The following is a 27743-nucleotide window of genomic DNA, read 5'->3' as shown; positions in this document are numbered from 1 at the left end:
TGAGCAAGGAATTACCAACAGGTTTCTGCTTCCTCTGCTCGTACCACACCGTTCTAACTGTTGTTCCACTTGAACACAAAGACGTTTTGCAGTACTGGAATTCTGGAGAATACAAACGACCCCTTTGAACTAGGAGCACCTTTGCAACAGTAAAGCAGTAAGCGTTTGCAGGCTCCTACTTCAGAGGAGCACAGCCACGAGCAGCCCCCAAGACGTTCAGAACTGTTCAGAATTGTTTTAGTGCTCTGTATCATCATTTGCTTTTCTATATCATCATACAGACAGCGAACTGCGAGCTTCTCAGGGCACAAACGCTGATGTTTAGTGTTACCATGAGACAGTAAGTGCAAACTTCAGAATGGTGAAACTCCTGGGCTGTGGGATTTCTTCAGAAGTATTACAAATGTTTTAATGACAAAATGATAAGATGAAATATTTGATCATTTTCACTTGGACTGGCATGGGGGGGGGGGGGCCGGAAATACCCCCAAACTGCCTTCCAGCCTTTCTTCTCCTTTAAGTACATTGACTGTTTCTAAACCACTATAGAATTCAAAACTCATGTCTAGAGAACGCCACAAAGTGTGATTTAAATATTACAGTATGTTTGTTGTATCTGATAAAAAAGATGAAACTTACTAGTAGTTTTCACTTCTTGGTAATGACGTGACCTAACACATACACATGAGGAAAAACATCGCACTGGACAACATGCTCTGACCTTTCTGTTTTGGATTTCCCATCAGCTCGGCAGCGCTCAAGGTCTTGGTAAAGGGACTGCAGTTCTTCTTGAAGTCCCTTTTCCCGTTCTAGACTTCCTTCATAAAACTTAATCTCCTTTTCCATTGCTTTTATTTTTTCTTCCATCACCTTAAACTCATGCAGTATCAAATAGCTGATGCCACAGTACTTGCACACCGTCTGGTCCCGAGACATCTAAGGAGAGAGGAAACTGTTAGAGTGCTGCAAGAAACTAGCTGAATACAGTGACAAAAATCAGAGCCACTGACGTGATTTAAGCACAGTCTAAACTCTGTAACACTTTGGAACGTTTATGATCAGATTGTGCTTTTGCTTACCAGAATCTTCACAGGATAATCAGCTATGCAGTTTACTATGCAGGAGCTTCCTCCAGAACTCTACACTGCAGTATTTCTGAGCTATGTTTAACACATTAATTTTAAATAAGATGAAGCCTTGTGTGTTTTGCTAAGTTTACTCTTTAATGAAATCTCCTCTTGCATGAGCCAGAAAAATGTTAATTACTGTGGGGTTTTTTTTTGACAACTCACACCCAGCTGAGAAGGCAAAAGAAAAAATAGATAGTGTAATGTAATGTAATTCAGTCATCTACAGAAATAACCCAAGTAAAAGTCCTGCCACTGTGATACAGTGCAAATGGCACTTGAATGTGGTGGAAAGTGTAAGCAGTTTGCTAGGTATGAAATTTCATCATTGGTAAAGTACCTGAAGACATTAATTGAAACACCATCTATTAAAGTGGGAAACACTCTTGTAAGCAATGAAATCGCTGAGCTCTGCAGTAAGCGACACGTCACAGAAATGACCAGGCTGCTCAGACTTTGATTCACCCTTGCTACTCAGGGTATCAGTTATCCCTGTGTATTGTAACCACTTTAATTTCCAGGAAACAAAAAGCAAAACCACTCAGCTTACAGTGACACAGGACCAAGCCTGCCCAAGAAAGGCATACAGACTGACTGTGCCAGCCAGAGCCACGCAGCAGTGTGACACCACACGTGGGACATGCAAGCACAGAGCAGGCAGGATCCCATTCCCTGTCCCTTCTGGCTCCCTCTGTGACCAAGGGTTGTGCTGAGGGATCTCCTCAGGCTCCTTCCATCCTGGGCTGCTCTCATTCTGCCACTCTGGAACACGTTCCATTCTTGGATAGCAGCACGGATGCATTTGGGAGGAAACAGTCAGAAATGTGACTGGAGCAGAGGACACTCGTTGCACAGCTGAAGGACAACTTCCAAGCAACAGAAAGTTATGGGCAAGCTTTGAGGTATGGCAGTTGGAAACTGATGGCAGCCAGAGCTGTAGCTGTTTGTCTAATAAGCATTTAAAGCAGCCTTCAACCTATCATGCAATTATCAACAGTTACAAGTTTTATAACAAAGTGCCTTACAAAAAGCAAACAGTTTAAGAGAAATGAGTAAAATGTAAGAATTCCCTGTGCTCTAGAAAATTAAAATAAGGACATTTTGAAACACTGGGATAAATGGAAATAAGCAATGCTTAGAGGCAGGAAAACAGCTCTCAAAAACAAACTGTGAGGAGATCCATTACCCCACAATTTAGATACAGCATGAGAAAAAAAAAAAGTATTTCAGGCTGCCCCGGAATCTCCAGACCAAACTTTATTTTCCAATTTCTAAGTTTTGCCCCTGTTTCAAACTCTCCTCGTTACAGTTGCTCTGAATGAACTGAAAACCCAAGCTTGTTTTTCCTGGCAGCTGCAAACCGTGCTCGGAAATATGAAACTGTTACTCGGGATAAACATCGTTAGGTTCCAGAGCACTAAAATTACTCTATTGAAAAGGGACAAAATGAGCTGTTATAAGGAGGACAGAGAGGGGGCTCTTATCCCCCAAAGAACATCGTGCTCTCCTGCAGCACTTCTGCCTTTCAAACAAACAGCTATAGGAATTTCACTGGGTGCCAGGATTGAAAAACACCACCATAACACCAGCTCACCGAGCTCTCCTTAGTTTTCATTGCCACCATCAAACCAGAGCTCTCCTCACTGGCACCCAAAGCATCTCCTGGAGCACCGTACAGAGGAGCACTGCTGTGCTGCAGGTGCTGATCTCACTCCACCAACACAACGACAAAGCCATCTTGCAGCTCCACTGATTCAAAGGCTGAAGCCAGAGAGCATTAGCACGCCTTCAAAATGACTTATAAACGACATGGATTTGGGCTTTGCACAGTTTTCCAGAGAAATAAGACTGCTCTGTTTGTGCATGTAATTCTCTATGGTCATCCTTCAGCCACTTGTGAACTAAGTTTGGTCATTTATCAGTGACCCTGGCACTGAAGGCACGAGTACTGTGCTCTACAGGTGTCACGCAGCCAGGTGGGCACGAAGGGCTTGATCCCTTCCTAAGGAATGCCCTGGAGCACGGCTCAGTCCCATTACCCTGCGCAGGTAATGCATGCAGGGAGAACATTATGCAGGTCTGTGCAGGAGAAGATCCCACTTGAGACTGTTCCTGGTACCCAAGGCACCAAGGCTCATCAGCCACTATGCACAAGCACATAGGAAACACGTCTTTGTTAGTTCTTTTGCTTACAGAGCTGCCTCTTCTGGGAGGGGATCATCACGGAGTAACCACTAGGAGATCTGTGCTGATTCCCTATTTTCCTATTTACATTTGACCAAAGGATTGTTGTCATCATCTTTTTCCTGTTTGCATTTGAGATAAGAGGGAAAAAAAAAAAGAAAAAAATCCATTTTGAAAAAAAAAAAAAAAAAAAAAAAAAAAATCAGAAGTGCAACAGAAAAAAGACTGTGAGGATAAGCAGTGAGCAGAAAAAGAAATCAGATTTTTTAAAACCTGAAGGTGATTCAATATTGTGGTGTTGGTCAACCTGAACAAGGATACCGAGGGCAAATAGGACATAAAAAGATAACAGAGGGATACCAAAAGCAACCCTGATATTTGATTTAGCAGAACAGTACTGTGTGCTCACAGCAAAAGGAGAAACAAAGAAACTCGCTGAGGACAAAACGTTGAAACAAGGAAGGTTTTGAGCTACGGCTCTGACATACGTTACACCAGATGCTCCAAAGGATGAGAGCTACGTCCAGAACAAACCACATCACGAGGCAGCACCCCGAGCTGTGCCGCTCCAGCAGCTGTTCCACTACAGCATCCGTGGGAGTAGTTCCGACCGAGAGCTGTGTTCAGTGTTGGAAGAACTCCTGTTACTCCATGGTTACATGGATCTCGGCTCCCAGGAGCAGTGGAGATGGGTAGTCACATCTGTCTGACTCAACGCTGCGAGCATACGGACAGCATAAGTTATAAGGGGAAAAAAAGACTGGTGGTCTGGCCCATTTTTAGCCCTTTGAATAACAAGCTTCTTTTCAAGCTTCTGAAGTAGCAGGATGGGAATTTACATCATTTCTGCTTGACCAAAACGCTACATGGGGCGTTGACTTGGGCACTGTGCTCTCTTCTGCTTGTATTTCCAATTCCACTGACAACAAACACTAAAGACCTAAGTTCTCATTAAAGGAAAAGCATCTCCTTAGGGACTCAGCAGCAGCTGGGCATTAATGGCCCCAAATATGGCCACCGATGCTGGAAACAGGCAATAGAAGGAAACTGAGAAATAGCTGTGACACCTAAAAGCGAGACCTTAAGTCCTCAGGCAGGGAGGTTATCTAAGAAGTCTGGAGTACGTCCGTGTGGCCCATGAAATGAAAGCACAGGGCCAGGAGCACTGATGCACCATACTTACGTACTCCTGCAGCGCAGGGAGGCAGAGCTTTGGGGAATGGCAGCACTCCGTGCCCCTGGGACACAATGCTGCACTAATTGCCCCATCTGCCCCAGCAAGCTGAGGCTGCTGAAGCAAGAACTGGCCCAGTAGCAGACAAAACCAACACTACACTGCCTTTGTCCGAGCTGCCCTCGTCCCACAGCAACACACAGAACTCCAGAAAACAGAACTGCATTACATTGCAGTTGGGCACTCTTAAATTATTCCTGTATACTGGTCGTTTTATTCTGCCTGTTTGATTTGACCTGATTATGTGAATGCACTTTCTTCTCATTTTAACCCCCTCCGCCACACTACTTTCATTTCTCTCACTCTATTTTCCCTCTCCTAGCATGCTATCTGGGATCTGTCACACAAAAAGAAATGGTTACAGCAGCCACACAAATAAGACTCTAGGAAGACAGTGGAGACTTCTGCTCCATGTGCAAAGAGTTACCTGATAGAAATTATCTGTTTTTTCATTGAAGGATTCTAAGAGTTCCTGTTGAAATTTCACCTCTTTAAAAATACAGTTTTCTGTGAGCAGTTTGCAGCCAGCATCAAGTCTGAAAGCGTTCCATGCTGCAATGCTGAGCCACTGCAGGTTGCAATGCTAAGCCATGCTGCCTACATAATTATTTTCTCAACATCCATAAAAGCAGCAGATGCAAAATACAAGCCACAGTACTTGCCTCGAATACATATAAATACCACTAAGGATTGCAGTAAAAACAGAATGCCCCAGTCCCAAACATTTCATTCAAAATATGCCCCGAGATAATTAGTTTGCCACAACAGGAAATAATACTCATATTTCAGGTAGCTTTAATGGTTTCCTGCTTGCATTTAAAGCAGACTAATGAATCATAAAGATGTACAGCACTGCAAGTAACAGCAGAGCCCCACACGAGCACTGCTAACACCGACCACATGCCCACGGTGCCGTGCAGGCCGCGCTGCTCATGAGGCAAGGGCTCCTGTAATCCCTGCAGCTCCCAGCAACGTGCTTGGATGCTGGCTCAGGACAGGATGCAGGAACACTTGAGCACAGTGAGTACAGCCCCAGCCCTGTATGACTTGCTGTATGAATACAGCAAGAGATCAAAACACCTCACGGTGACTCCAGAACTCTCAGAACTGAAGATCATTATCCACATTCAGAACTGCTCCTACAAATCCTCCAGTACCCCAACAAACACTGGTAACATAGCAGGTTGCTAATCCGGTTAGGCCAAAGCAACCACAGCCCCACAGCTCAGCCAGCAGAGCTGCACATCTCTGTACGCTGCAATACATGGCTTTTAGCAAAAACAAGCAGAAATTTGCTATCTTTTCCAAAGCACGTTACAGCCACTGAGAACATTCACATTACATCACTGTGCTCATCCAGAGGGCGTGAACAGAAACAGTGCTGCTTCTAAACTGCTGTTGGTATCAACACTGCTTCAAGTATTACACACACAGCTACACTGCACGCCACATCTACAAAGTCAGTCCCAATGGACAGGACAGCTTTGACTCTTCAGCTAATTAACACAGCTGGAACTGTGTAAGAACCTATGGAAAGAAAAACAATCCCAGGTTCAAAGGGAGCAAAGAAAAGTAAGGAAAGATGTGCTCATAAAGACGCCATAGTGCACTCAATCTATAGCACATGTGGCCAACCTAATCAGTAACCACTTGCTGCTAGCAATGCACATGATGTTTTGTGGAGAGTCAAATACCATGGAACGTCCTGTACTGATGTACAACACAGCTTCAAAGCTCCTGTTTCGTTCACTTTCTTAAGCTCCCAGGATGAGAACTACTAATACTTAAGGATATCTCGTGCCCAATTAATTTTGCTATTGGTATTAAGTAAGGATCACCTATTTGCCAAGTAAGATATAAAATGAGATGTAACTTTGTTTGCTGCTTTGATGACTCAGGGTGTCACTTGACCCTCTTCTGTAGGTGGCTGCAGTTTTGCTTCCCGCTTCACTGAGATGAAAAACTGGCAATCTACTCACACTGAAAGGACACGTGGATGCTCACTTACCTGCTGGGTTTTCCCCCCCCCTGTTTAGCACTCACGTTGCAATGCGTATGGCACAAGAGCTCACAAAGGCAGTAGAAGGGAGAGACAGAGAACCAGGGCCATCTAAAGTTCTTACATGATTTCCAAAGCCAAAGATTCTTCAAGTTCTTATCAACTAAGTCCCTCCTCATCTATAATTTAATCACAAAATGTCAAGAAGCTTCTTCCTCTCTAGATTAAAACCTTTAAAGTTTTAATAAATGTAGTGGTCAACACCTGCTGGGCCCAGCCTGCCAATTTATTTCAGCTTCTGCTACAGCATCCATGGCTTCACTGCAACAGGTCTTCCTCCCAAGCAGACTCTGGCAACTGAGCTGCCTGCAGGATAGGCTGTATTCCTATCCCTCAGCATCACATCCTCCAGAAGAGCATTGTTTTGGAGGCAGTGATATTGCTGCTCAAAGTGCTGACAACTCACAAAGCTCCATGCACCCACAGCATGGAAGAGAGAAACGATGACAGCTCTGCTCTGCATCCCTTACTCTGATCTGCTCTGAGCACTGCAACATCACAAGCCGAGCAAGCCAACCCAAACCAGCACCCAGCCTTGAGCATTCTTGATTCTGCAGCAGAAATTGCAGTGCTTAACGTACTCTCTCTGGATACATATGTTCCACTGGCCAGTTAGCTGCATGTTGGGAGCATGTGCTCTGTCAGGCACAATGAGCTACAGCTGGCACAAGTCCTACTTATGCTAGGAGCAAACTGAAAGATTCCAAAAGAGATGCTATAAAATCTCAGAAGCAGAGAATGTGAAGGGAATAAGAATGCGTACATAAAAGGTAAAAAAATACATATACAGGAAATTGTGAGGGCGAGGTAACCAAGCCCCTACCTTGTAACTACAAGTGAGTGAAGAAACTGAGCAGCAGCAGAGGATGTGTAAAACCACGGCTCTTAACTGATCCCAAAATCTTGGCCTGTCATTGCCTTAGAACTCATGTATCTCACACTGAGGTGACTGGGTGGGATGGGACAGGAACTTGAGAATACTCGTGTTCATATTTAGAAGCACCAACGTACCTTCTGCACAGAGGTGTTTTTGTTAACAGCACACCACAGAGCTGAAACAGAGCTCTTGAGCTCTGTGCTCCACTCCAAAGCAAAAATTGGCTTTATTTGCCCTCTGCAGCAGCACAGGAAGAATTTCACAGCTTCCCTGGGTGAGCTGCTCCAGTGCTCACTACCCCAATTTCTGGAGTTCCTCTCATTCAACCAAAGCATGTCTAGAACAGTGAAGATAAGATTAATTTGTGTCTGAGGTGGAAGACAGCCACTGCCTTCCTACACATGTGAATACTGTTACTGTGCCCTCAAGCATCTTCTATAATAAGCAAATCTAGTTTTATTGCCAATTACTAGCAGAACAGAGCTTTTAAGCTCTTTGCCACTTTTGCTCTTTCTAGATCCCACCAGCAGTGTTACTCTTCAAGTCTGCAGTTCAGAACCAACACCTCAGCAGCTCTGATGAGAAGATAACTGAGGCCAAGTTTCACACGCAATTCCTGTATTAATGCCTTCCCGATGCTGCGTATTTTGTATTAATGCATCTGACCCATTTGTTCTAAATATGCCCTGTTCTTACTAAGATATTCTTAATGCTGCAGACAAAGCACTCACAATCCCTCCTAGATTGGCACCAGTGTGTTCCTTACTGTAAGCTAAAACCCAGGTCAACAAAAACTAGCAAACACCGACAATCCCACTGGATGAAATAAGGTCACCTACTTCCTGCCCAGTTTGTGCCTGCTCTCACACCTGCCTCCTCCTCATGTGAGCACATGCACAGCACTCTGATTGGGCACTAGATCAGGAACCAAGCCAAGAGAAAGACAGGTGGCTGAAGGGCCACCAGCTACAGCTTCAAGTCATGGGAAAGCACAGAGCAGTACTGGATCTGGAACAATCCTCAATTGTTTGGTTGAGAAACTTGCACTGATTTTTCCTAACCGGCTTATCCCGCTGATGCTTGCAAAGTGATTTCCAAATAAACAAAAGTATCTGGCATTTTTCGTGCTGCCAAGAAAGTTGCTGGTGGCTCTATAAGTTTCCCAGGTTCATCCCTTACCTAAGTACTTTCCTTCTCTTGCTTTGCCTATCTTACCCAATGTCTCAATGGTATTCTTGACTATTCCAGGAAGAATTTATCCAGACTCTGCTAGCCTAAGCAGAAAAAATGCTTAGATTACTTGTTGATTAGTAGATGCACATAATTAATTAATTAATTAATTAAATAAAGGACAGCTGGGTGTTTCAGTGTCAAAGTGAAAGCTTCAGAGTGTAACAAGAAGTGAGTTGTGTTCCACTCGTGTGCATCATCATGTGCACACAGCCTGCCCACTGGATACCCCCTACAAACAACAGCTTTATTACTTCGGTAGGAATTGGTTTCCCAAAAAAAGAACACCCTCACACACAGTGAGAAGATACAGAGAGAGGATTAGGCAGAATGTTCCATTCCTAATTGTATTTGCACTTCTTCAGAACGATTACATGTAGGCATTCACAGAATCCCAGAATGCCCCAGGTTGGAAGGGACCTCAAGGATCATGAATCTCCACCCCTCCTGCCACACACAGGGCCACCAACCTCCCTATTTAATACCAGCTCAGGCTGCCCATGGCCCCATCCAACCTGGCCTTGAACACCTCCAGGGATGGACGGGGCATCCACAGCCTCTCTGGGCAGCTGTTCCAGCACTTCACCACTCTCATAGTGTAGAACTTCCCCCTGACATCCAACCTAAATCTTCCCTCCCTCAACTTAAAATCATTTCCCCTCATCCTGCTGTTATCTACCCTTTCCAAGAGTTGACTCCCCTCCTGCCTGTAGGCTCCCTTTAGGTACAGAAAGGCTGCAATGAGGTCACCCCACAGCCTTCTTTTCTCCATGCTGAACAAGCCCAGCTCCCTCAGCCTGCCTTCATAGGGGAGGTGCTGCAGCCCCTGATCATCTCTGTGGCTCCTCTGGACCCTCTCCAACAGCTCTCTGTCTTTCTTGTACTGGGGGCTCCAGACCTGGACGCAGCGCTGCAGATGGGGACAATCACCTCCCTGTCCCTGCTGGCCAACCTTCTGCTGATGGATTCCAAACTTAGGGCACAGAACACGCTGTCTGGGACAAAGCTGGAGCCTCACCTGCTATCGACAGCAGCACATACAGTGAATGCATTCCTGTGAGCACACCTGCAGAATCACATCTAGCACTACTGCCCGTAATCACACTCCATATGTGACAAAACCAACCCTACCCAGAACCAAGCCACACTCTGTGGTTCCCAACGCTCTGAGGCCAACAGAACACTCCTGCAGGTCCCGACCCCACAAGGTTCGCCGCTCCTTCCCGTTCCGTACCTTCTGAATCGCCTCGGGCAAGGCGTGCACAGGGACGTGCCGCTGCATGGCCGGGGAACCGACAGAGCTCGGACAGTCAGAGCGCGCTCTGCCTGAGGAAGGCCAGGAGAAGGGAGATGAAGGGAGGGAATGGAGGGAGGCACGGCCTGTGAGCCCGCACACACAGCCGCACCGCAAGGGAGAGGCCAAGGCCCAGCAAGGCGCGGGCGCTGGGGGCGGCCATTTCCCGGCCCCAACGGCTTCCTCCGTCACCACGGCAACGGCGCGTGCGTGCGTGCGTGCGTCACGTGACAGCGGCGCGCACCCGCGAAGGGAACGTGGAGCGCGCGGGAACGCACTCAGTGACCTCAGCCCCTTAGTGACGTCATTCACCTGAACCCCCCCCCCTCCGGTTAGCTCAGTCGTACAGTGACGTCATTCATTCACCTGAGCCCCTCCGTTATCTCAGTCGTACAGTGACGTCATTCACTCACCGGAGCCCCCCGGTTAAGTTACCGGCCCCCCATCGTGCCGGCTCTGCCCCCGCGCTCCCCAAGCGCCGCACACGGCCGCCCTGCGCCCGCAAAGCCCGCGAGCCGTCTGGCTGTGTGACCGGCCCGGGTCAGCGGCGTGTCAGAACGCGAGCCATCTGCTCAACCTCTGCGTGAACCGGCTCCGGGCCAAACCAGCCGAGCTTACAGCAAAGCGACCAAACGGCGTCAATCGGGAAAAGACGCGAGCATCAGAAAAGGCACGGACGCGGCGGGACGGCCGCCCGGCGGGGTTCTTTCTCCCCGGGGCCGCCGTCGCCTCGCGTGTGCCCCGCCGTGACCCGCTCCCGCTTTGCGTGCCGGCCCCGGGCGGCGCGGCGCAGTTAATCCCCGGCTTGGCAGCCCCGGGTCGGCTCCCCGCACCGCTCCGCGAGGCGGGGGATAAGGAGCTTGCGTCCCCTCCCCGGGGCCGTCACCCCAAGTTAACGAAGTAATCGCGCGGTCGCACGCAGAGGGAACAGATGTCCAAAGGTCAGGAGAAAGCGAGCGAGCGAGCAAGAAAGAATAAATAAATAAATAAGGGCTGGAGGTATTTCATGAGGAGCGGTGCGAAAAGCCAAGCGCGAGGCTTTGATCGGCGCCTTCGCAGCAGCTGTTCGCCCTGCGTGCTGCCGGAGCGGCGGGGCGGGGGGCGGGGAAGCGGCTCGCACGCGATGGCCGCCCGTACCGTGCGGGGAAGCGCTGCCGTGCGGCGCGGCGATGAGATCAGCGCGGCGCGGCTGTCGGGAAAGCGGCGGGGCGGCACGCGGAGCTCCGTGCCCGACCCCGCGTGGCCCCGGGCCGGGGGATGCCGTGCGGCTCTTAGGGACGCAGGGCTGTGACCGACGTGGGGCTGAGGGGACGTGTGTGGGGGTCGGGGTGGTCGGTGCGGGGGCTGCGCTGCCACGGGGCCGAGGGGACTGCTGTAGAGGCTGCGAGAGAGCTGAGGGGTGGCTGAGAGGATGGATAGGGGGCTGTGATTGACCTGGGGGGCTGCGATTGACCTGGGGCTGAGCGGATTGAAGTGTGGTCGGAGGGATGGATTTGGGCGCCGTTAGAGATGTGGGGCTGCAAGGGTCTGCCATGAGGCTGCGGAGGCTGAGATGGGGTGGGGCTGAGGGGATGGATGTGAGAGCTGGGAGGACGGCATCGTGGGGACCGGGAGGGGGGGGCGGGGGAGGGGGGGGAGGAGGTGAGTATGGACAGAGGGCCGTGAGGGGCTGACATGGATGGGCTGTGGGAAGAATGTCCAAGTACTAAAGGGAGTATTGTGGGGAGCCATGAGGGGGTTGCCGAGGGGCTGACATGGTGGCTGAGGGGACTGAGATGGGGGGCTGTGAAGGGACTGTCACGGGGGCTGAAGGGTCCAAGCATTCAGCTCAGGGCTCTCCTTGCTGCACTCAAGATCTGGGGGTTCCCAGGGGAAACATCACACAGGACAGGCAGCTCACGCCTTGCTCTCAGCAACCACTCCCTGCAAGAAGCCCACTGCCAGTCCTGTGTCTGCAGCAGGGCTGTGGCTGTGCTTTGGGGGCACCTCAGCACCCCCTGCCCACAGACGGCAGGGCGGGAGCTGGCCCTGCTCCCTACGTGGCGCAGCTGCAGGCCAACATGCGTGCCAGCCCCAATCACCGCGGCCGCTCCTGACCGGGTTCCAGGCGGCGTGAGCAGCTCCAAGGACAAACCAACAGGCGAGAAACGAGTGCGTGACACGCAGTAGTCATAAGCCAGCTATTTCCATTGTTTTCCTGCAGGCTTTGTACCTTCTCAAACACACGTGGAAAGCCTCCCATCGCTTGCAAATCCCAGCCCGGAGGAGCAAAGTCCACGCCAGGGGGCAGCTAGGGAAAAGGGCTAATAAACACAAACACCCTCTTCACACAACACAGGAGCAGCCACGGGGCACAAGGGTGAATCCTTGTCTGCAGTATTATTCTAGGCTAAAGGAAAATATCGTATTTTTATACCAGCCCTGTTGTTCCAGGCTGCCCTTCCATGCGTGGAAGCGCAGTGAGGCAGTTTTGCAGCACTAAGAACCCCCCGGGGGGCTGCGGCATGGCGGGGCTGCAGGTACGGGGCTGTGAGAGCAGCGGCCGACAGAGCGAGGAGAGATGGCAGGAGACGTGCAGGGGAGGGGTCAGGGGAAGGACAGGGTTTGTGCTGCGTACGGCAGCGAGGTTATTTCTGGTGCTGCGTGCACATCGTGTTAGTTCCTGTTTTCGAGTCATATTGTTTGCTAGGTTTGGTTGGTTTGCTCCCCCCTCCCCCCCTCCTCACCTTACCAATGTCACAAGAACGAGATCCTCCTGGGAGAGTGGAAGCGTGTTTGGAGGGGGGATCTGAGGGCTACCTGGGAACCAAGGTCAGGCAGGTCATCCCGTGCAAAGCAATAGCAGAGCAACAGCAGCTCTGCAAAGCAGCGTGAAAACGATAAAATCAGGGGGAGCATAAAGGAGCATGGCACTGGCAGTGGGGCGGAAAGGCAGAGGCAGGGGACGCAGGAGGTGGCACGTCGCCAGCCCAAATAGCTGAGTGAAATAGGAGCGTGCTAATGACGGGGCATGCGGGGCGAGAATCGGATAATGAGGGAGGGCATCCCAGCGCTCCCGTTGTGACATTGCCAAATCAAAGACAAGCTGCTGGCTGCAAGAGCACATGAGGTGAATCAGAGGAGGAATCTGTATGATTAAGCAGCAGCTGAGTGCCAGGAGTGAAGATCTGTCAAGGATAATATCAATAGTGTATGCGTAGAGGACAGTGGGTTTATTTGCCACGATAGAAAAGGAATTGAAAGGGAAGACAAGAAGCTCGTACTGACTCCGAGCTGGCAGCGAGAGAACTTGGGAAGGGTGCCAGGAAAAGCGTCCCAGATACAAGGCTGAAGTGAGAACGAAAAAGGGAGCGCAGAGGCTGCTGAGCAGCCAGCAGGTTAGGAACAGGCACGAAAGGCACGAGGCAAGGCCAGCCAGCAGGATGTGCTCAGGGGAGGAAATGACCAAGCAGGAGCCGGGGAGATGGCTGCAGGAGGGTTCAAGGTTTTGTTTGTTAAGGCAGCACATCTGAAAGATCGCCTGGAGCTCTGGGACAGCGACAACGGTGGCACTTCTGATGGCTCCTCCTGTGAAATAGAAGCTTCCCATATGGGTGAGGTTCAACTCTGCGGGGCTCAGCAGATTCCCAGGGGCCCGCTAGGAAACTCCCACGGGAATTCAGAAGCACCATAAATCTTTCCCCTCCCCCTGTCCGCAGGCAGCCTGATCTGCTTTCTCCTAATTTAAACACACAATCTGCAGGGAGGAGACCGTTTATACTGCTGGCTTAAAAAAAAAAAAAAATCCTGCCAAAATGAAAACTGCTCTGCACACACAGCCCTCCCCACTGAACGAATGTGAGAACGGATGAAACAAGACAGATGTTACTTGCAGCCCTTGTGAGCTACTGGAAGAAATGTATCTCATGCAATGAAGAGGAAACTACGGAGTAACTGTGAAACAGAGAAAGAAAAAAACAGATGTGGGAAGCCTGGATGTTCAGAGGAATGGGAAAACCAAAGAATGGTGACATTGACTTGAATGTGGGAGGCACGTCCTGCATGCCCACGTCCATCATTCTGAGATCCAGCATGCAAAACCAACGCCGCAGTCCCTCAGCGATTAAGCAAATGGGCTCGTTCATAGGAAGGAGGATTACTGAGGACAGCCAGGGTTTGCGAGCACAGAAATTATATTATCTGCTGCTGAAACAGTTGGGGAGCTTCTCTAGGGCCCTACCTCATCTCCCAGTGCTGTGTGTGCCCTTTCAAAATGCTTAATAACAGCAAGTCATTCGCAGAAGATTAGGCTGCTCCTTCCCTCTTCGCCTTATTACCTCATGATTTGTGATTGCAGTGTAACGTCCTGGCACATCCTGATAGGAAAATGCAAATGTTGCATTTCCATGGCACGGCCTGACAATTTAAATTTATGCCCCGCAAAGAAATAGCCCCAAGTGTATGCTGATTGCATGCCATAGCTACAACACTGTTATTAACATCCAGCCACATCCTTATGCCTTTGTATGTGAATCTTGGGCGAGATATGAAACAGTAAGAATTTTCCTGCTCTGTTTTAGAGCCTGGCCTACTTCCTCTTACATTCACTGACTTTAAATGAGATTAAGAATCCGAAGCGGGCTCCTGTGATTTTGTTGCCTGAACTATAGGGACAGAAGTACAAACAATATTTTTTCTCTTTCCTGTAACCTGAAGATAGGGGGAGGTGACGGCCAAGTGAGCTCGGCTTGATTCTGCTGTGCACCACCAGCACGAACAGCACGGCCATCACAGTGCACAGAGCAGAGCCAGCCCTGCAGTCACTGTGGCCATGGGAGGTGACCTGCACTGCACGGCTGCTCTGCTGCCAGCTGAGCTGACAGCCAGGAGAGCTGCTGTACACAAATGAGCTGTGGCAGGCATCACCATCATCATGCAAACTGGTTTATGAGCGAACTGGAACAGAAGCCAACACAGAAAGCTCCAGCATGGTTGCTTCAGGTCTCCTACAGCACTTACAAAGAACACAGTGACCTGCCCAGCACTGTGATTTGTTCCATCCCTTTAGCTGTCGTTTCTGTGAGTTATCTGTCAGCAAGTCATGATTTACATAATCTGTTTACTACTTGCAATTATCTCAAGTGGTTTAAGACTGGAAATTTTAGACAAAACATTTGCTTTTAGGTTTCTTTGTCACTCGTCTTGAAGGATTTGGCACAGTGGTCAGTAAAAGGCCCAGAAACCGTTGAGATGTTTGGGAGCACGAGTGGAGCCTGAAGTGTGTTATCAGGACTACGCACAAAGGAGCGTTTGTAGCCCTGCTAAGAGCATATCTGGTGCCAGGCGGGTTTGGGATGCAGGCTTCCACCAGCAGTGCGTCCCTCTGCCAAGCTCCAAGAGAGTGCCAGCCCGTGGGATGGCTTCTGTTTGGATTTCTGCACTGCTTCCCTCCCGGATAAGGCTCATGACAAGCTAGCGGCCAGCTGTTTGCCAGCACTCAGTGCTCACAGGATGTGTTTTAGCTGCCTAGCAGCTGTCTCTGGGGAGCAGTGGGGGTCAGGAGAGCAGGGGCTGCCCATGTTGTGGGCTGAGTGCTGTGCGGGGCTGCAGCCAGCTTGTCTCACTCACCTGACAGCAGGAGAGACAGCGAGCAGAACTAGATCCTCAATTGGAGAGAGATAATTGTGAAATTGGACAGCATTTGCCTGTCACTATGGAGTCACTAAGGGAACAGGCATATTTTCTTCCTGTTTACATAATATTTCACCAGTATCTTTGCACCAGTGAACTGTAGCCACAGCTTTGAGCTACATGGATACACCGTGGCACTATGACTTGCCAGAGGTATTGGTGCAGATAGCAAGGTACAGCCATTTGTCATGGTGGAACGTGCCAGAGTCCCTGGTGCACCAGTAAGAGCAGCAGGCTGCAAGCACGGGGCTGTCACAGGGGATTAGTCATGTCCTTAGCCACAGGAAAGCTGAAGAGAAGAGCAAATCTCACATCCTCCAGCTTAAGAGCTCCTTTCACAGTGTTTTTCATCCTTACAGAACAGAAAACACATACAAATATCAGCTTCCTGACCTTTTACTGTGGAATTTTTCTCCAAATACGGGAGAAAAGGCCGTGATTTAGTTCTGCAAGGTGTGCAGGAAGCCCTCTCTAGCCAAAGGCACCGGCTGCCTGCCATAGGTGCGTGCCAGTGCTGTGAGCGAACCACGGCAGCAGGGCTCCCGAGGCTCCCCAGCATGGAACGTGTGGGGCCGGGGAGCTCTGCAGTGCTCCGTGTGCTGAACTGGGATCGATGCCTGCGGAATCAAAGCGCTCCCATGTTTGCTCTTGGTGCAATACACGTTTCAGTACACTCTGTGGTACCTCAGCAGATACTGTGGCAGATACTCAGCGTTAGATCTTAAAATACAGTATCAGCACAGTCACACACACAGAGGATCAGCACTTCCCATGGGGGATACGAGTGACATTCCCCACCCCACGACTAAAGGCACATTAAATATTTATGCAGCTGTCACGCCTTGAGGCCCCAGCAGGATTAAGGTCCACAGCGCCTGGTGCTCTGAAAACGTGATAAGAGCCAGTCCCTGCCCAAAAGAATGCAGTCCCAGCACGGCTGCACCACGGCCCTGCAGTGGCTGTTTGCCTGCGCCGTGCCTGTTCCATAAACCTGTTTGCTGAAAGACCTGTTGTGTTATCAAGGTGCCGGAGGGCGGAGGGCTCCGTGTCAGCGCCAAGTCCTGGCTCTTGTTTGCTTTACAGATGGGGACCCTCTGCTAACAGTGAGTGAAAGCAATCCCTCGAGCAGGCAGGATGGGAGCGAGCAAGCTAGGAGAAAAACCACCAGCACAGGTGGTGCTTTCTGCATTGAGAGATAGCTCTACTCCTGAAACAACTTTTTTTTTTTTTTTTTTTTTTCCCATTACAAGAAGAGGGTTTCTGGTAGTTATGAGCACAGTCCCTTGCCGTGCGAGGTCTGCATTCAATTCTTATTCATCAGACACTCTGGGACAGTGACTCAGCTCCTGTCTTGTGCAACTCTTCTGCTAGCAAGTATTGCTGCTCCTCACCAGGGTGTCGCAGGCATTAAAAGGAGACGAGGCCGTGTCAGGGCAGTGGTGCACACACGGCAGCGGGATGGGGCTGCTTGATCACCACTGGCTCGCCTGTGGCTTTCACAGCAGCGTGCAGCCTCCACAGCAGGAAGCGGGGCTGTGGCTGGAAGTGAGTAAGGCCGGGAGTGAGCAGCAGCTCCCAGTCAGAGCCCGATAGCAGAGGAAATCCTGGAAGCAGGTGCCCTGGAGGAAGTGCAGGGCTGGAACAGCGGTGGCATCAACCAGACTTGTCTCCTATACAAGTTTGCTTATGGAAATATGGTCTGCTGGTAAATCATAGCGAGGACACAGGAGGCGAAGAACACACATGATGTGCCCCTAACTACTGCCTTTCTCCATGTCTGGGAAATAATTGAGTCTTCCTCTAGCAGCTCAAGGCACTTGCTGCCTGCAGCGCTCGCGGTTTCTGAAGGCAGCACGGCAGGTGAGGCAGAGCTCAGCCTCATCCCCAGCATGACCCCCAGAGGCAGGGCAGGGGCTGCTGGCCGGTGTCCCCTTCAAGAGGCTCTCAGCCAAACCGCCCCTCCAGGCAGCAACCCGGGTGGGCGTGAGCTCGTAGGAATCAGCGTTACACCAGGGAGCCCCCGGAGACATCGCCGCCGGCCGAGCCACGGAGAAGTGAACCAAGGACAGCCCCACTGCTCCGCCGCCTTTGTGCCTCGCCGCGTTGTGCCGCTGCTGCCCGTGACCTGCTTCTTCACACGCACATCCCTGGGCACTGCCACGCTGCAGGGCGGTGCAGCGGGAGCGGCACGCGGGCGCTTGTGCCAGCGCATTCGCTGGGGCTCCGTTCGCCTCCAGGGATCGGCTCATGAGACAAATGTAGGTCTGTCATCATCTGCTCGCCGGCTGCCGCCTCGCGCTCCGTGCTCGTTTCCAGCACGCACGGCCGGGGCCGCCTCGCATTCCCGGCTCACCCAGAGACAGCAGCACCGCGGGGTGTCTGCAGAGCCGTCCCTGAGGAGCGCGGAGCTGCTGCTGCTGCCGAACTCGCCCCTGAGCACCGGGGTCGTGCCCTGCTGGCCCCGCTGCCAGAGCACATCTGCACAAGCTGCGCCGCGTCCGCTCCAGCTTCCCCGTGAATGTCAAAGCGCCCGGAGCTGCCGTGCCGTTTATTTTGAGGACAGCAATGACTAACATCGAGGTATCGCCTTTCAGGACTCTTAAAAATAGAAGCTAAAATTTGCTTCACGTAATCCTTGCCACATAATGCCTTCCTGGCTGGGAGGAAGAGAGCAGCCACGCAGCAACAGGACGTGAGTGGTGTGGAATTCGCTTTGACCCAGAGAAGCCTAATTGCGCTGTTTGCACAGAGCCTCTCCCTGCTCAGGCTGCACCGGGTGGATGGATGGAATTATCAGGTCGCTCACTCAGTGGCAGAGCTGGAGCAGGACCCAGAGCCCTGCATCCTTCATTTGGTTTCAGCCTCCCTGATGGCAACTTCCTTGCCTTGTAGCAGATGTGTGGTCCATCAAAGGCGGTTCTATCGAGGTGCCAAAGGCGGATGGTCAAACAGGAACCATCGTTTATGTCTTCAGCCATTTAAAGCACCAGCTGCCTTCTGCCAGCTCTTCTTCATAAGGATAAGAAAGCAATCCCTTCCCTGGGTTCCTGCAGACCAGCATTTCCCACTGGTGTGCACCATCAAACAGAGACCGACCCGAGCGGCCACGCTGGGCCCATTGCGCTGCATGGCACTACATCACCCAACAAGAAAGCAGCACAGCTCACTGCAGCAAAGGGAAATTAAAACAAATGCACATTTATGAAAGAAGGCTTCTTTTTGGCACCCGGCATGGGTTTCCTGGCTGACTGCTGACACTGAAGCAAAGGGAAATCCCAGCAGTTCACGCAAAGGCATTAAAATACAGGATTCTAAAAATAACGTTGAAAAAGCTGGACTGCAAATGACAAGAAGAAAAAGATGAAGCTTTTGAAAATAAGAATGTTACGTTCAACCCCAAGAGCCAACTGCCAAAGGACAAGGCCTGAAAACTGCAGTTCAAGTAGCCCAGGAACCAGGTGGCCAGGCAGGGAGAGGCTGATGGAGAGCAAAAGCCCTCCCTGACCCTTTCTCACTGGATGCTCTTGTGGAGCTCACGGCTCCTGGCAGCATGGCTCTCCCCTTCCTCTGCACACTCTGGTGCATGCAGAGGCTTTGCTGGCTCTCTCTGCCTGGGACTCCCTGAGCTCAGTGCTGGTACACCAGGCTCCCAGCTGGAGCTTTTACCACTGCCTACAGAAGAAAATGCAAGTGAGCCTCAAAAAGCACAGGGCACAACTTAAGGTAACTGGATGCCTAAAGTAAATTAAGGAAATGAGAGCAGTTTTCTCACGGCCAGTGTTTGGTCTGTGTGCTGTCTGAACAGTAAGTGATGTCCTGTCCCACTGAGCCTGGAGAGACCTGGCCAGCATGGAGCAGAGATGCAGGCAAAGATAAGAGGCTGCTCAGGGTGAGAGCCAGGAGAAAATAGTGGCCAGTGAGAGATGCGTCATCAATACGGCATGGCTTTTAAAGCTCAACATTTTACTGATGTGTCTCATTGGAGGAGCACAAATCTTCATACGGAAACATTTAAATGGCAAATAATCAGTTTAAGAAAGAAAAGTATTCTGTGGAGGGACAGAAAAAAGCAGAGAAACTCTGGAAGATGAGAATGCAGGGGAGGAAAGAAAGCAGCTAGACAGCATCCTCAGGCATTCTGGGCCTCGCTGTGGTCTTTTCAAATCCCACTGGGGGACCATATATGAAACACATCTAGTGTTATTCCATCACAACGTGGGAAAACCCAGCACCCATAGGGTAGAGAAGTGATGTCAGAGGATGCAGGATCTCATGGCTGTCCTTAAAAATACCAGTTCATTTTGTCATGGGACAGGGACCCAGTCTTTCCTTGGAGATGAGTGACCCCAGCAGCTGTGTGGCCCCATGGAGACCCTCTTGGTGCTCCCCTGTGCATGAATCCCTTGCAATCCTCTCTTCGGCAGGATGGGAAAGCAAAGTTTATGACAATCACTGGTGCTTTTCCCTTGGAAACAGTAACTAAGGAAGTTACACTGTGTGATGGAAGAGGTCAAGGCCATGTGGTGGGATATGTGCACAGCTGCTGGCAGAGCGCCTCGTATGGTTTTTCCAGAGGTCCAGTTACAGACAGACACACCAATTCATTCCCAGAACCAGACTCATCAGAATTCGTTAAGAAAGTACTTCAGCATGGCAACAGCCAGGATTGCTTTTCCACATTTTTCAGCATTCTTGTTAATCCACCAAACTGAGCAACGCCACATGTAAACCACAGTCAGAAGGAGCCAACAAAGTCCTCCTGCGAGGGATTGCTCTGCTCTGGGCTGGCACATGCCACTTTTGTTGATGCTAATGGGCCTGAGAGCATAAGGAAAATGCACCCAGGGGACCAAGAGCTGTCACTGCAGCCCCTCACCTCGCTCCCCTGGCTCTGCAGAGCTGTTCTTTTATGATGAGGGCAGTGAGGCACTCTCACAGGCCCTTCCCCAGCCCCATGCACAGGGTGCAGCAGGCTGTGGCAGGGCTTTCAACAAAACCCTGATGGCAGCAGCACAAGCTCCTGCATAACCCTGCGTTGTTCAGGACTGCTCTGAAGGAGATCCTGCCTCTTAGACATCTGGGCATGGTTTGCCGTGGCGTGCAAAACAAATGAAAACCTGCAGAGCATGGAAATATCAGTGCGATACCAGGCTTGATGCTTTCCATGAAAAGAATTTAAATGCCTCACAAACTGTGACTTCATTCCCAACAGACTCACAGCTGCTTAAGCCCTCACCCAGCATATGTGACACAGTGCAGAGAGGGTCTGTGGGGTTCTGCAGGAAGCAGACGGAGCCAGGCTGCCAGCACTGCCTCCTGGGGGAGGAAATGTGTGGAAAAATGATAACCTTTCAGGAATATGGAAGAGCAGGAGAAGCATGCAGGGTAGGCAGGGCACAGCAAGACCCAGCTTGCAGCACACGGCCCTCAGGCAGGTCTTGCTGCCCTCTTGCTCATGCACTAGGGCACATCCCCCAGATTGCAGATGCGTAGGCTGTAATTTAAGGGGATGGGCAGCACACCTACCTTATGTGCGTGCATCTCAGTGTGGGAGCTGTGTGACAGCTGTTTGATAACACCCTGCCGTGGTCGTGCCCCAGGCTTCAGCAGGGACTGCTGGGGATGAGCACACAGCACGTCGTGGGCAGCACGAGCACAGCCACAGCCCCACAGCACCTCCCACGTCCCGCAGGGCACCACTGGCACCCTCCAGCCCTATACAGCAGGAGCTGACCCAGCCCCCGACCTGCCAGCTCACCCCAAGCAACATGCTCCTGTTGCTGCATAGCAAAGGTGCTGCTGGGCATGGTGAGGCATGTGGAGCAGTCATACCCTGATAAATCACAGTGTGCTTTCCTAAAAAGCCATTTCCAGTTTCACTCTATGGAAAAATATTAGCAGGAGCCAATCCAGGCAGTGGAACCATGGTTTCCACTTCCTCTTGCACAAGGCCTCCTCCCAAAGAAACAGGGATGAAGATATCTGAGGATATCAGCAGCCTTTGGTTTCAGAGTTGTACAGAGCTCCCTCCTTCCACTGGGATGGTGTGCAGATACCCAAGGAAGCAATGAAGAGCACAGAGGCCATAAAACCTCTTGGTACAAGAAAGCATCCCCTGGTTTTGCAGCCTCCCACTCATGATGGAACACAGCAGCTGCCCCTGGGCTGGGTTTCTGTACTTTCTGCACGCTCATTGTTTTCTGGCCATTGATTTCCAGTCACCAGCACCTTCCTTCCCATTTCCTGAAGCTTCTTCTGTCCTGCTCTCATTTTCTATTTGTGCTTCTACCCTAGCATTTTTCCAATGGACATTTCCTTGAGCTCTCCATACCCTCCCTTCCCTGTTTCTGTTCCTACTCCTTTTGCTCTCTCTTCCTCCTCCTCACAAGAAACCAGTTCTCACTTTTCTTAAATCATTTCCTCATTTCTTTTTGCACTTCATCCTCACCTCACCAGCACTGCCAGCAGCCTCACATCCCCTTCAATCCAGTGCAGGTCCTGGCCGGCTTTGTGTGCTGAAGAGATGGAAGGGCTGTGCATGTCCTTTCCTTTCCAGCTAGATGTTCCATGGGGCATCTGACCTTGGAATGGGACGGTCTTCAAGGTCTCTTCCAACCCAAACCATAGAACCGTATGGTTCTATGATCCCACCTCTAGAAGGGGGCCCTGGTGAAATGACATGTAGCAGCCACATTGGGAACTTGGTGGCTCACCACCCAACACTGGCTCTGAGCTTCCTTCTTCCTTGTGTTTCACAAGCTGAGGGAGAAAACAAAAAGGCAGCCCACGAAGGAGGAAGATGTCTTGTTGGGCCCTTGCTGGGACAGTGCTGCTGTTCTTGGTCTGCACAGTGTGGCTCAATGAGAAGTGCAAAGAGCAGTCCTGGCAGTGGGGGCATCTGGCTAGATGTAGCTCTGAGGGGTCCTGCTGGGCAGCAAGTAGAACACAAACCAACCTAGATGCTGCAGGGCCCAGAGCATTGCTGCTGTGAGGAGAGCTGAGAGCTGGGGCTGCTTGGCCTAGTGGAGGCTCAGAAGATCCCATCCATGCCCATCAATTGTTGCTGGTGCTGGGCTCAGGGACTCACCTCAGCTGCCCTGTGATAGCCGTGGGTGTGATTCAGCCCCGGGGAGCAGAGGCAGCCCGGCAGGTCCCTCCCTGCAGGCGGCCCAGCTGCACCTGCTGGACCAGCACAGCCAGCTGCACACAGCGCAGAGGGGATACATCCCTAACAGCGACAGGGCCTGGCTGAGTCACAGAGTGCAGGCTGCATGCCAGCGGGGCATGGGGACACATGAGGACACATCACCTGTGGTGCCCAGGGGGTTCTGTGTGCCAGTGTGGGGAACCAAGCATGGTCCAGCCCCAATTCCATCACCAAACACCAGCGGTGCCACCTGCACGGCAGTCACAGAGGGGCCACCAGTCCTCCTGGGACCTGCAGGGTGGGATGCTGGCAGCAAAGGTCACAGCAAATTGGGGGTTGGCCTCTGCTGCCAAGTAGCAGCAATAGGACAAGAGGTGATAGCCTCACGGTGCGCTGGGGAGGTTTAGGTTGGTTATTAGGAAACATTTCTTCTCCAGAAGAGCGGTGAGGCATTGGAACAGGCTGCCCAGGGAGTGGTGGGGTCACCATCTCTGGAGATGTGGATGTTCCGTGGAGATGTGGCACTGAGGGTTAGAAGGCATGGTGGGTGTGGGCTGGGGCTGGACTCAGAGATCTTGGAGGTCTTTTCCAACCTGAGTGATTCTGTGATTCTGATTCCAAGGCCTCTTCCATCCAGTAGGAGGCACTCAGCCAGGCTGTGCCATGCCAAGGGCACATTTGTGTGCCCACACAAGGCAGCCTCTTCCTCTCCAGCATCCAGAAGTGAGAAGGGAGGGGAAATTCCTGGATGGGCACTGCTGGGTGCAGAAGTTCCACCACGCAGCTGGTCTGGGACTCAACCTCATAGCACTGCAGGCCCTTGAGTCTTCCAGACCAAGGCCAGGGGCAGCCTCCTCTGCATCCTGCAACATGGACCGTGTCCTTCTGGGGACTGCTCCAGGCCCCAGCCACCCACTGCTCCTGGAGGAGGCACAGCTTCACTTCTGCTGAGGTCTGGGAAACCTTTCTGCACTTTGCAGAGTCAGAGGTGAGAAGATTGCACCAAATCCAACAGCAAGATGAAACAAAACCAAGCGTGTATCAATACACAAGAACTCATTCCTTGTGGAAGGGGAGAAAAGCAGATGATGATTTATAGTCATTAAAGCATGCTCGAAACAGTTTGTACCCCTCTAGCAGGGGGAAAAAGGAGCCCAGCATCCATTAGGAAAGAACGATCCTGAGGTCAATCTGACATTGCAATCCAACAGTGCAATCACAGCCATTAGAGAATTGAGAGGGTTTTTAGTTTGCTGCATTAGCATGGAGGTGATACTGCTGACTGCTGCTGGCAGAGAAGCCCCAGTGGAAGAGATGTTCTCCAGCCAAGCTCCCAGTTCTCAATGCCGAGTGAGAACCTCAGATTTCCACTTAAGGCTGGAAATTATAGCAAATAGTTGCAGTATATTGTGAATGATTGCCCCAGGAGCTGGGGTACATAATCCCAGATTTCTTGGCACGTGCCACGATCAAAAGTAGCACCAGAAAATGCAATCACTTGCTTATGCTGTGGAAAAAACAGAACCAACGCAGCAGCCACAGCCCAGCACTGTGCAGCATGGACACAGAGGGGACAAAGCCTGCCCAGCAACCTCAGCGCTGGTACAGGCAAAGCTCAAGTCATAACAACAGCAAGGGGAAGTGAGCAGAGTGGGAAATGCAGTAATGAGCATTTTGATACCCCACCTGTGCTCACCAGCAGGAGTTTCAAGTCACTTGTGTTTGTGTATGGCATTTTTACACGTATACATACATATATATAGTCACACATGAACGCACAGAGGGAGAACTGCAGCAGTCCCCCAGTTCCCAAGCCAGCAGGGGCATTCCCATTTGCAAGGCCTGAATCATGCCCGTGCTCTCCCAGATCTCCTTACAAGAGATCACCAAACTGTGAAAGCCTGGAAATCCTGATGGTCATCAGAAAGAAGCAAGACAGCAGACTGAGTAGCTTTTAAAAGCCAACAACCTAGGCTATATCACCAACCCCAACTCCCTGCCCCACAGCCCACCTTACCTTCCTGATGTCTTCTCTCCAGGAGGCCCATCGCACCAACACAGCCCTCCTTCCCCAAGGCAAACACCTCCTACACTGCCAAGAGCAGAGGATGGGAGCTAACTGGAACCAGCTGCCTGAGTTCTGCCCCTCCTCCACTTACAGGCGGTTTGACTGCTGCAGATATGAGCAGGGTTAAGACAGGTGGCACTGAGAAGAGCTTGTCCTCCTGGGCAGCGTGTAGGGCTCTGAACCACTGACCTGTCCTCTGCACTCCTCCTGGCTGGGGCCACTTGCAACCAGCAGTCACTACTTTCTATTTCTTGTCCATATCACAGCTAAAGATACTGAGGAGCACCGAGCCAAGCAGAGATGCCTAGAAAACACAACAAAGGCCCTGATTAAATGAGTATTATGTGTTGACTATTACTTTATCATTTTTTTAACTCATTATCAGCTTAATTAACTGTAAAAGTAACATTAGCAAGAACTTTCATTCTTGACCAAATTCAAAACCTCATCCAAGAGAGGGTTTCTTTGAGGTTTCTTTTCCAATAAATCCGTTCTGCAGAGCTGCCCTCCTTCAGCTCGAGGCACCTGACAGCAGTGGGAATTTGTTTAGTAATCCAAACTATGAGCAACATATTAGTTTGGTAATGTCTCCCAGTCCTCTTGAAATAAAGCAGTAAAAGGAATGGATGTGAGCATCTCTCATGTAGTAGACCGGGGATGAAAATTATCTAGTTTGGATTATCTAGGGTGCAAGGAAACAGCCTCAAGGCGCACCAGAGAAGGTTTACATTGGACATTAGGAAGAATTTCTTTGCAGAGAGGTGGCTGAGCACTGAAAAAGGCTGCCCAGGGCACTGCTGGATCCTCATGCCTGGCAGTGTTTGAGGGATGTGTGGCCATGGCACTGAGGAACACGGCCCAGTGCTGGCACTCGGTGGGCCAGGTTGGACTTTGTGATCTGGAAGGTCCTGCCCAGCCTGGATGACTCCATCTAGAAATGCCCATCCATAAGACTTCAAGACCAGAGCACAATTTTCTAGACACTGCAATATGCACAGAACACAACTGAAATTAATGCACACAAACACAATTTTAAACATGAATGTTTACTAACATAAATAAACAGTGTTTTATAACAAAAGGCACAGATTTTCAACTATAAACAATGGAAAAATATTTACAGTTTGCACATACATAATCAAACAGCAAATGCACAGTTGGTCACTTCAGATCTTCCTTCTACATTTTTAGAGTCACCTCCTTGCAAACAAGTAATTTCATTCAGTTCTGTAATGTTGGGTTTTTTTCCCCTCACAAAAACTGCTACAAATGTCAATAAGAGTAATTTAGCAGCACAAGTTTTCAAATGGAGACAGTGTTGCTAACTTCTTCATACTGGATAATAAAATAAGGGTAGCTCTGATCATCATTAAAAATGACAAAAATCTGAGGCTCAAAGTAATTGTCCACACAAGAGTCATAGAGGTCACTGGTGATGCTGCCCGGGTTGACAGGCGGAGGTCTCCTCATGGTGTGATTGCCCACAGTGTATCTCCCCGTCAGTACTTTAGCCAGGAACATGTAATGAACTCCTTTGGGTGACCTTTTGGAAAAATTGTGAGAGTAGCTTGCCTTTCTGGCAAAGTAACTGCCCTGTCCAAACATGGTGGCATGCTTCCCGCAGACGCGCGGGTCGAAGTTGTGCTTGCAGATACCATCCACCACATCCTGGGAGGTGCCGTGGAACAAATGCCTTTCGTTCATTATCCTGTCAAGCCCAGTCATTTTCTTGGACATATATTCCTTTTTCCTGGAATAGAAGATGGAAACTGAAAATGAGAATTCATCGTAGATCTGCAAGCAAAGAGCAGTTTTCGCTACAGCTCTTCAAGCAAAGGGCATGGGCATTATACTCTGGAACATCAGGTGTAAGAGGAGACACGAGGACAGGGTGCCTGCACCACCTTACCTTTTATATTTCTCCCAAAGAAACTGATTTTGCACTCGGAGAATTTTCAAGATTTTATATTTGGTCTCTGGCACAGTCTTGTGAAACAGGTTATAAATGGTTCTGTAGCTTTTATCTTCTTTCAAAACAGGCACTTGGATGAAGTCCTGAGACGGATCCATACTAATCCAGGTTTCAGGATAGAAGTTTGGAGAGGTAACAGCAGTTGGAGATAAGACATGTGAGGAAAGCGGTTCGGCTGACGGAGAGGGCACTGGAGAACTGCCACCTAGAGTCCTGGTTTGGGAAGAAGAACAAATTTGCACCTGAACATTCACAAGCTGAACAGCTTCTCATCACAGTTACTTGGTCACCAATGTTTCTTAACAATCACTGCTCTTTGATTCTGTAACCATTTACATCACCGTAATGCTCATTTAAAACAATTATGTCAGCTATTTCTTCTCTATTAACAACTCCTGCATCCATCCAAACTAATAATAAAATCTTGAGTTTCCAGCATGCAGTTCCACTTGGGAAAATATTACCAGCTGGTGGTGATTTAAAAGCCTGTTATAATCTTTATTGTTCAGATTCTAGGGTGGAGGGGTGGTTATAAACTACATAAGAGGCAGAATGCTATCAAACACAAACCTTTTATAAGCTGGTTGTAAACTATTACTTATTTTAACATGTAGAGTAAGACATACAGAACCAGAGGAGAAGAATAATTTGGCAACATTTGACCTAATTTCCCTAGACTACAACACAAGGAGCAGAAAGAGTTTCTTGCACAGTATAATGAATATCCATGATTAATAATATTTACAGGCAGAAGCTGCATATATTTCACTACATTATCTAGAAGAAGGGATTACGTTTGCAGTGCTACCCAGGATCGTACTGCTTTCGTTTGCACAGGCCAGATGTTGATTTGCATTTGCAGTTCCTTATTTCCATGTGTG

The 27743-nt window shown here is 50.1% G+C and overlaps 2 protein-coding genes across 16 annotated transcripts in view; both read right to left on the bottom strand.

The window, feature by feature from the left end:
• Positions 1–25169, bottom strand: part of LEKR1 (leucine, glutamate and lysine rich 1) — a 60760-nt gene extending 35591 nt beyond the window's left edge. For 11 of the 13 annotated variants that reach the window (XM_042881115.1, XM_042881118.1, XM_042881119.1 and 8 more), the window contains exons 1-2: positions 9946–10164; positions 722–936 (exon numbers count right to left, since the gene is read on the bottom strand). In XM_042881115.1, the coding sequence (XP_042737049.1) occupies positions 722–936; positions 9946–9993 (263 nt within the window). In that variant the 5' untranslated portion in view covers positions 9994–10164. Of the gene's footprint in view, positions 1–721; positions 937–9945; positions 10165–12736; positions 12934–25079 lie in introns of those variants that run through there. The other 2 variants (XM_042881123.1, XM_042881122.1) reach the window with 2 other exon arrangements.
• A 751-nt stretch (positions 25170–25920) lies between these two features.
• Positions 25921–27743, bottom strand: part of LOC122185427 (TCDD inducible poly(ADP-ribose) polymerase) — a 32911-nt gene continuing 31088 nt past the window's right edge. For all 3 annotated transcript variants that reach the window (XM_042881221.1, XM_042881222.1, XM_042881220.1), the window contains 2 exons: positions 26800–27075; positions 25921–26640 (listed from right to left, as the gene is read on the bottom strand). In XM_042881221.1, coding sequence (XP_042737155.1) covers positions 26193–26640; positions 26800–27075 — 724 coding nt within the window. In that variant the 3' untranslated portion in view covers positions 25921–26192. The remainder of the gene's footprint in view (positions 26641–26799; positions 27076–27743) is intronic.

Source organism: Lagopus leucura, unplaced genomic scaffold (genome assembly GCF_019238085.1).
Source record: "Lagopus leucura isolate 7727_CA_CO unplaced genomic scaffold, USGS_WTPT01 Super-Scaffold_100029, whole genome shotgun sequence".
NCBI lineage: Eukaryota > Metazoa > Chordata > Aves > Galliformes > Phasianidae > Lagopus > Lagopus leucura.
Note: the sequence above shows the minus strand (reverse complement) of the source record. Positions and strands in the feature narration are given on the sequence as shown.